Source organism: Apaloderma vittatum, unplaced genomic scaffold (assembly GCF_000703405.1).
Source record: "Apaloderma vittatum isolate BGI_N311 unplaced genomic scaffold, ASM70340v1 scaffold14704, whole genome shotgun sequence".
Taxonomy (NCBI): domain Eukaryota; kingdom Metazoa; phylum Chordata; class Aves; order Trogoniformes; family Trogonidae; genus Apaloderma; species Apaloderma vittatum.
In genome coordinates this window covers 4371-14348 of record NW_009711047.1, presented here as the reverse complement: position 1 = coordinate 14348, position 9978 = coordinate 4371, and the positions used below count along the sequence as shown (strand labels likewise).

Below are 9978 nucleotides of genomic sequence, written 5' to 3'. Positions count from 1 at the left end.
CTCATCTGCAGCCATACCACAATATTAAAGGTAGTGTTGGCAGGGGGCTGATCTGAATGAGAACAAGATTTCACTACCTACTCTGAATCCTGAAACTATATGAAAAATAGAAATCTCAGATTTCAAACTAAACTTTTGGGTAGTTGCTGTCATTGCTACCAAACTAGACTGCTCTTAATTCAGGAACAAAAAAGCATTTCCTAGAATTGTATTTACTGTAGGAATAGAAAGCTCTTTAGAAACTTTAAATATTAAAAACCAGTCAATTAGTAGGCAACATATAACAATGGAAATTTTAGTATATTTTTTGCACGTTTAGGGTTCCCCCCTCCTCAAAGAAATCCCTTCCAGTTTTAGTTTCAAACTGGTTTGGTGGTTTTTTTGTGTGTTTTTTTTTCTTTTTTTAAAAAATACGAAGTAACTTAGAAAAAAATATGCTAGTGGTCATATTCCAGCAACCTGCAAAAGTCTGCTCCATGCACTGAACAGAACAAATGGAAGTAAACGAGATAACTTTCAGCAGTTCTTTAGAACTCAATCTCTCAAGAAAAAAAAAAAGCCAAACAAAAAACCACGTGTTGCATCACACATCTCTTCAGTGTTTTTACCACAAGCTAGTCATATGTCAAGCACTCCCTCTGTGCAAAGCATTATAAACAATAGATGTAGATTGTTCCACACGTTACAGGCATGCATCCTGCAAGAAGCTATCATGATAAAAATCTTTATTATAGCATCACTTTGATTAGAAACACACCTACAGGAATAAAGGAAGTAAGTACAACTAATACCAAACTTTTCTTCTACTTTGGTCCTGTAGAGTTATCCCATGCAGATGTTCTGGAAGCTCAGCATGCAAGTTACGAAATTAAAAAAAACCCACAACAAATAAACAACAAACAGAACTTAGCACTTTCCCTGAATATTATTGAACTACAATATCCAATAAGACAAAAATGCCAATATCCTGATCATCATCTTACTCTTCAAAACTCAAATTCAGTAGTAGTGCATATACATTCAAAAGATACAATAATTTGAACATATCTATAATGAAGACATTTAATAACAGATTTTCAGCTCTCCGTTTCTTTCTCACTGTAGTCAGTGTATTAGGAAACAACTGCAACAGCAACAGCTCACATAAGCCACTGTTCTTGTTCTTTTCGGTACTTCTCAGACCACTTCTGAGTAAGCTCTAAGTAAACACTTGGTTTATGGGGCTTATAATCAAGGTAAACCACCTGTCCAGTCCGTTTGGGGATGGCTCTTTCAATCTGCGTCCCCTCATGCCATTCATTAAAAGATGTAATGGAAATAATTTCTGGTCGTACCAGAAGGGCTGCGCTGAAGGCAGTCTCATAGTACTTCCCATTGACACGATTACGGGTGTTGTGGTTGTTCCAAGGTCGGATGCTGGTGTCAATATAGCCTGGCCCCACACTTGGAATAAACATCAAGTTGTTACTATCACAGAAGGCTTTCAAACTTGCCCAGTTATGATGAGATGAGCCATAGGAGAAGCCATTAGTGGCAAAGTACGTGTACATTCCATCAAAGCCGCTTCTTTGAATGTCATGCTTATGTCTTTCTTCTACAAGAAGTGCAATGAATAACGCATCATATGGAGTATTCCGAATACTCTGGGATCCAGAAACAGTTAACAGATTTGCCCATATTTCAGGTATTGTTACGTAAGAATCATAAACATAAAACATCGGAAGAAATCTGCCTGTGCTGGTCTTATGCCTGTAAAAGGCTGGATGGCCTCCATATCTATAAAGCAAACAAGTATCATTAAGACAAAATTTGCCATTTGGAAAAGACTGTTTCACAATCTGAGCTGAAGACTCTTCCTAAAAACTAAAAAAAATACAGAGCATGTACTTCAAAAGAGCAACTCATACCGATTTTTAAAACAGTGTTTGCGAAAGTTAAAGAATTAATGTGCAAAGAACCTTTAAATTACTACAAATTAGTAACTTAGTGTCAAACTACAGGTATTCATTTTCTCTGAATGGTAATTCTCTAATTCAGTATGAAATAAGACAGTTTAAGTAGCACTGATAAACAAAAGAACTAGCAGCTCTACAGAATTCGTCAAGCTGCATTAAAACCATTGCAGCTCAACATGCTAAAACTCTAGTTGCTATAAAATGTATGTTTCATTTATATATCACATACCTAATACTTCAACTGCTTTAATCTGAATTTTCATGACCTGTGATACTAATGAACATTGAAAACATCTTACATGAGTATCTATGTAAAATTCACACTTCAGTGTTTAAAAAACAGATTGAGTTTTGTACCGCTGAAATATGAACAAAGTTTCTTAGTTTCTTTCTGTCTCAGTACACTATATTGTCGCAGTACAATACAAATATTTTTACATATTCTTCCAAGCTTCAGCCAATACACAGAAGTCCCCTAAACCAGCATGTAAAAAACCCCAAGGGAAACCATTTTGAAAGCACTCACTTGTCAATGATGTATTTGACGTTGTGGTACATACTTCGATCATCTCTATCTTTGTAAGGTTCAATGTGAAAAGAGACCTGAAAGACGAAAATGCATTAAGAGCAACACGAGCGTAAAATAGCATTGAAATCATGGGCACCAAGTATTATACAGAACAAATACCAGGCACATCAAATATAGGTTTTCTTTACAGAACAAACATTTTCATGAGTCTATTGCAGGAATAATCCAACCCTAATTCGACTCCTGCACTGCTCAAATTAGAAGCTTCAGATCCAAGGAGGTTTGGTAATAGAGTAAATATATAGTTCTTTACATTAAAAGAAAACAGCACCTTTGTTTTTCCTAGGCTACAGTGAGTAGTAAGCACGCTTCAGAAAACTTAAACTACAGAAATTGAAATAAAATGTTATCTATTGGAATGTCAATTAACTGATGACCTAATGAAACATTTTGATATTTAATATCTAAATAATGTATTAAATTTGCTATAGGCAATTTTCTAGGGAGATTTTTCAGTGTTAAAATAGGTTTTAGGACATGGGTTAGGAAAATTTTAATTTACAATTTTATAGATTTATCAACAACAATAAACTCTTGGAACTAAATTAATATAATATACTACTGCTGTTCTGAATTCCAAGCTTAGAGCTCATGAAATTATTTAACCTATACACGTGAAGTCATTTCAGTGTAAAAGTGCCATTGTTTTCAAATATACAATTAAATGGAAGAGTATATTACATTAATCAAAGCAACTAGTTTTTCAGAAGCAATTTTAGAGCAGAATGAATTTAATAAAGTCTTCAACAACTTTGCAAAAATAGCAAATTGCCATTGTATGAGTCAGTTTCTGTTAGGCACAAACTATAGAAAGACATAGTGTTAGACTAAATCACTAGCACTGACAGGAAAGACTGAAGAGCATTATAATTTCATATTTTGTTTCAAATCAAAAAGGCACATCTTTTAGCAGACTTGTATTTAGCAGACATAATAGAAATGTATTTTGTATGTTGGTTTTGGTCTACTGACATCCCCAACACTTAACTGTAATAAATTAGTAGGGCAAGAATGTTTAATAACATTACAGTGAAGGTAGCATTCTCTGGCAGTACTTATACTTAATATCTGTATTCCAGCAATTATTCCAAGCAGTAACAGCAGTTTCATCCATATTCCAATCATTACACACATTACATGCATTTTCCTTGGTAGCTTATTTCATTTTGCCTTGGCTTCTTTGAGAGACTTGAATGTTAACAAGTTCTTTCAGATGAAAGCAAGCTCAGTCATATGATCTGGAAATTTTGGGAAAGGATACTACTTTTTTTGTAAAAAAAAATTAAAAAATACTATTACATACTTGCAACTTATGTCACATAATGCAATTCACACGGCATTTTTAACACTTCCACAATTGCTTCTGCATCTGATTGAACCTTCCTACTTTCCTTCTGCTTGTCAAAGAATCTACAGCTGCTAATAGTGACAGGAAATTTCTCTGATAATTTTTTTCCTCAGTACAGACTTCAGAGATAAAACATATACAGTTACTTAGATAATTTAAGAACTCAAATTTATTACTCAGCAAGACACTCATGCAAGGCATTGCATGTTTTCTTTACCCCACAGGAAAATACAAATTTTACTCTAAAAAAAAACAAACAAAAAAATCAAATCGTAATTTTAGATTCTATTGATCAATCTACATCATCATTAATCGATTTGCTACTTCTCCTATTTCAGGAAGCCACTAATTTAGCTTTTCTATCGTGTTATGCTTTGGAGTAACCTAAAGTCAGAGCAGCAGCTCTCTGATCCTACTGTCCAAGGCAAGTGTACTTGATACCTTTTGGAATAAAGGCACTCATTCAAACTAGAACTTCTAAGTCCCTCTTTATTATTCACAGATGCTTGCTCCTGACCTCTATACGCAAGTTACACGTAACGCAAAAAATGAGGTTAGCGTTTCTTCTTTCTCAAAGTTCCTTACTTTACAGATAATTGTATTCCATAATATTTTGAAACATGCAATACTTCCCTCAACCCCCAAGATTCATCCAAAACCAACATAATGTCTAATTTTCAAAACTGCTTCCTAAAAAAAAAATAAATAATCCACACCACCATACCTTAGGTTCTGTGAGCTTCAGATCTGAACCAAAACAGAACAAAGGCAGAGTACGATAGCTATTCTAGCTATAAGGCAATACTGCTTAGGTCTTAAAAAAATTCAGTGTATTTCAAAGGGCACTTATATATGATTTCATGAACCAAAAGAAGTACAGTGTAATGGAAGACAGAAACAGAAGACATCACCACATAATAAACCTCCCTGATCTACATCTTGAATCAAATGCATTAAACTCTTATGAAGATTTACTTTCCTAAGTAATTATATTTTATACATTTTAAAATATCTTACCTTTAGATCATATTTGTTTGCATAATCCAAAATAACAGGCACCAGGCCATCAGTTGGTTCTCCATTTTCATCAGCCATACCTGGTGGGTACCATGAAAGCACTATTACACCTGAAAACACAGAACTTAAGTTTTAAATCATGTTGCCTAACATGTACATTATAACTTATAAAACGAGTTTTTAACATGATTATAACATGAGTTGTAATCGTTTGATGTGAAGTCTACAGAACATAAATGAGAACATAAATTACTTTTTAATTACAATTACGAAGTTTCAGTATTCTGAATGGATTCTCTTGTGGTTTAAAAGACTAAAACAAACAGCCGTAAGAGCATGTGCCACAGGAACAGATCTGTGCTCAATGTCCCAAGTTGAAACTCAGGAGCCGTTCCCTCCCACCTTTCAGCACAGCATCCTAACCTCCAGGTTGTCCCAAGAGGAGGAAAATGCTCCCAGCTAAGACACTACAGCTATGCCACAGTACAGTGAGAGACTATCAAGACACACAGGGTTAGAGAACACTCGAGACGAGGGGGCTATGCATGTGATAAAAGAGGTTCTTATTTCATGAAACTTTATTCCCCACCATCATTCCACATTGTACCTCTGGCTCTACTATAAAACAACTATGTCACACTAGAAGCAGTGACTTTAATCCCATGACGTTCCTTATTGCTAAAAGGACTGTGTGTAATCCAGCCTTCCAACTATATGAAAGTAGTTTTTAAATTTATTACCTAAAAAAATGCTTGAGTAACTCTCAATAGTTTAAGGATGTTACTATTCTTGTCAAGAGATGACAACAAATACAATGCTCCTCTATTGTAAATTTTCCTGATGAGCTCCATGAAAGTGGAAGAACATATACCTCTTCAGAAAGGCTAAACCCTTTCCTTCTAAAATAAAATGTTGTTAGATAAATAGATTAGATCTCTTCGGTGTATAGCTGCAAATAATATCAGGACAAAAAATAGCACATGAAATATTAATGTAGGAATATTTTTCTAACAATGCTATTTAAAACATATGGACTAAGTCAATGTGATTCTTTTTAACTAGGTAAAGTTGTAAGTACACAAATTGTATCAATGAGATAGGGAAGTATACATTCTAAATTCCTTTCATTTTACTAACATTATAACATTTCTGACTAACAATTACCAAAGGAACAAGTCTAAAATTATGAAAAAGAAAGCATAAATTAGAGTGAATACACAACCATCTTCTAACATGAAAAACGGAAATTTGAGCATACAAGTTAGTTCGATATATTTTCTCAGCATACTCTCTCTGCATTTTATCAAAGAGAATCACAAATAAAGACTAACTACAAGAAACAGTCTGCTCAAGGACAAGAAAAATGCAGTTTTTTACTGCATTTTATCACTCTACCTTTTATTTCACACAAGGAAAAGGACAAAATTCAAATGAATAAGATGTAGAGGGCAAGCAGAACATCAGCAACAAATTCAGGTTACACCGACAACATCTGTCAAAACCCTCTTCTATACCTTGAGGAAACAGGGAAAATATCAGGAGTCAGAATTGTTCATCAAGGACCCTAAATTCACGTCTGCTTTCCCTGAGAAAAACTCCTTAGTATTTTCTTCCTGTGTTTAAAAAAATTGTCATGTACCACTTCAGGAGTCCAAAAACCAATGGACTGAACGGCAGAAACAAAGGCATAAACATGTTTAAAACCAGAGCAGAGTGATTCAAGACAAACGAAGGACTTCAAACTGAACTACTACACCAACAGAGTAGTGCAAACAAAAAATAAAATTCATCAAGCAATCTTAGGAAGAATGTGCATTGTATTCATCTGTTAAAAATAGGAAATCGATAAATAAGAATTGTAAAATATAAGAATACAAGGAAGGGCTACATGAGACTCCTACTGCTCCAATTTCTTATATGTCTTTGATCGTTATACAATATCAGCAGAAAGAATAACTTATTTTTCTCTTTTTCTAACATCCTTGACACAGCCTCAAAAAAGGCTAGAAGAAAAACTGCTATTTGAGAGAACGTAAAACTTAGTCATGGATTAAACATTGGATAAGAGACAAAAAGAAGAAACTGTAAATAGTCAACCTCACAGAACACACAAAAAATGAACAAAGTGTAATTCTTGTTAAAAAGATGCAATATTTGAAGTAATGACGAGGGAGAAAAAAAGTTGATTAATTTTAGTCAAATCTAGACAGAAGAGAACAAATTCAAGTGTACTCAAATGTACTTAAATCCGTAAGTTGGAGTCATAGTAGAAAAAAAAAAATCACTTTTGACAAGTATCAGTATCACATTACAAATAGTATGTCACATAGAAGAAACATGAACTGCTCATTCACATTGCTGACTTTTATACAGAAAACTAACTTAAGCTACTAAAACCACTTATGCAAGCTATTCTTTCTAGCATTTGGCACCTCTTTCACCAGCAGTTCAGCTTTATTAGGCATTTGTATGAAGAGGATGAGAAATATCACAGATTCTTCTAAAGCTACAAGTGCCCTCTGCTTTCATCACACTCTCATGCATCATTTTCCTACAGATAAGACCAAACCAGTGCTTACTGGCAACTAATATATGAGATTTCTCTGTAATAGTTCTCCCGCTGTTGCTGGTCTTCCTGTTAATGGAACTATCACATTAATGAAAAGGCAAGAAATTTCCTACAGTTGTATTAACCCTTGTACAAAATACAGGTTAGGCTGACAAGCAGGAGAAAGCAATAACCAAGAACATAATAAATATTACTAATGGGAATATAACAATTACATCAAACCTTAATGATTAGGTGAATGAGAGTGATTCAATTTGAGGTGATTATCACTCTGATTAATGCAATGAGCTCTAGTCACGTTCCTCAAACTACATTTACAAAAGCTGTTCAGTTTAATATTAGCTTATACGAATGCTTATTTTAAAAAAGATGAGCATAAGAAGGATTAAAAAGCCCAACAACAACAAATGATATCAGAAATACATTGAAAAATCTCATTATATAGTCCATCTTATTTAGAGAAAGGGAAGTTCAATTTATATTGCAAAATAAAAGACACTTTTGGACAAAGATATAAGCTATAATTTTAGCTACACTGAAACTATCATACTCAATTTCAAGAAGGTTTGGATTAGGCATTTCCATAGCTAATAATAACACCTATAAATACACTGCATGAAACACAAATTCTATAAAATCCTACATGCGCTGCTCCATAACCACATTAATATGATTTATGGAAACCTGAAAGATTACAGAAAACAGAAGTATTCATCTCCAAAAATAAAGTACATAGACAATATATTCTAGCAATGGTTTCTGTATTTTCTACGTATGTTATCAATGCTTAACAGTAAGTCATGAAACACAGGCACCTGCAGGCTTACAAATGTAATTCTTGCATTTCTGTGCTGTTACACTTATCAAACGCAGCTCTGAAGACATAGGTTTCAGTTGGTGGGGGTTAAAACTCAGAAATACAAAGATATTTACTAGTTTCAGAAATTTCTAGAATTACACAGAAAAACGGAAGAATGCGTCAGTTGTGTTCATTTACATCTTTAAGGCTGGAAAAATGAACATGCTGAAACATTAACATTCATTACCAGTTGAAGCTGAACGCATTTGTTTCATGTGGGCTTCTATAACAGAAGGGTCTTTGGAACTGTAAGATCCGAGTTCAGGATAAAAGTTGGCCCCAATGTCCTCAGGAGGATTATGCCTTCCCTTCGGATAATTGTTTGCAATTTTGGGATCCCAATGTGGCAACAGCGGATGGTTCCAGTGAATATATTTACCATCAAACTGTGGATTCCCAAACCAGCTATAGTAGAATATATGAAAGTTATAGTTAGGAGAAGACAGTTCTTCTTCTAGGTTGTTTACAGGAGGCATAGATGCTTTCATAGTATTGACTGCAATACTGTGAAGATTGCTGACATGTGTTACAGTATCTCCTTGAACCCTATTTAGTGAATTTTGCTTATTGTCCAAGAGCACTGTCCGTTGTTGAAGTTCGGGCAACAAACCAAGTCCAAATGGATCCCCAAAGCCAGCTCTGTCAGGTCTGAGAGTCTTCAAAGCCATCATTATGGAGCAAATAAACAAAATAAAAAGCAACAAAATGACGCATGTTCTTCTGCGAAATCTTGCCATGATGTCATAGTTCAGAGTCCAAACAGAAGGATTTTGGCCGCAACTGATCAAAAAAACAAATATTTTACAGTCAGATTTCTTATTACCTAGTTCAACAGTACAAAATGCTTCACAAAGTTTCTACATGACAGAAATAATATGAAGACAAATGTGACACACACACTGCATAAAAAACAGCCCTGTACAGGTGCAAGGAAGAAAAAACTTTTCTGCATTTGAGAACGTGTGTCAGGTTCTGAGGTTCTACCGCCAAAAACTCATGTACTTTATAAAACATCCTACTTTTAACTTCACTTTCTTCGTAACTCAAACCCATGAAATGGAAATTCTGTTTACATTATTTCAGAGATACTATGTTTTGACAAGACTGATGGAAACAGCACAGAAACTAGAAGGAAAAAAGCAGAAGCTATGAAAGGAAAATAATGTAGAACCAGAGTAAAGGATAAAATGCGATATGACTGAAGTACAGCTTCTGTTCAGAATACAGGTTTCATTTACTAACCTATTTACTGGCTTCAGACCAAGCCCTTCAGGTTTAGTTAAACAATACGCTGACTAAATGCTTTGACAAATTATAAAACTCTAAACAACGGTGCTTTGCAACTTTACAAATCTAGAATTGTAATTTGTTTACTGAATTATGTAAACAAAACCCAGGATAGCATTAAGGATGTACTTCAACCACAAAGCCTGTAAATAGCTGCTGGCAGCATGTTAGTACAGTGTCACAGCTGTGTGACACTTCATGTACAATTCCAGGACCCGGGACTAAGTTCAAAATAAGACCAATAGTACTCAGCAGGATTTGAGCCTGACAGTAGGGGGAAGAAAACCAGTATAACAGAATGCTTGATTATTTATAACTCTAATTCCAGCTCAACATTAAACACAAGAAAGCCAG

The 9978-nt window shown here is 34.5% G+C and overlaps 1 protein-coding gene across 1 annotated transcript; it reads right to left on the bottom strand.

Moving 5' to 3' along the window:
• Nucleotides 1–1139: 1139 nt before the first annotated feature.
• Nucleotides 1140–9089, bottom strand: MANEA (mannosidase, endo-alpha). Its single transcript, XM_009867521.1, has 4 exons — nt 8525–9089; nt 4910–5019; nt 2482–2558; nt 1140–1776 (listed from the first exon to the last, which is right to left on the bottom strand). The coding sequence occupies exons 1-4, from the start codon at nt 9072–9074 to the stop codon at nt 1140–1142; spliced, it is 1374 nt and encodes a 457-aa protein (XP_009865823.1). The 5' UTR covers nt 9075–9089.
• Between the last annotated feature and the right edge of the window lie 889 nt (nt 9090–9978).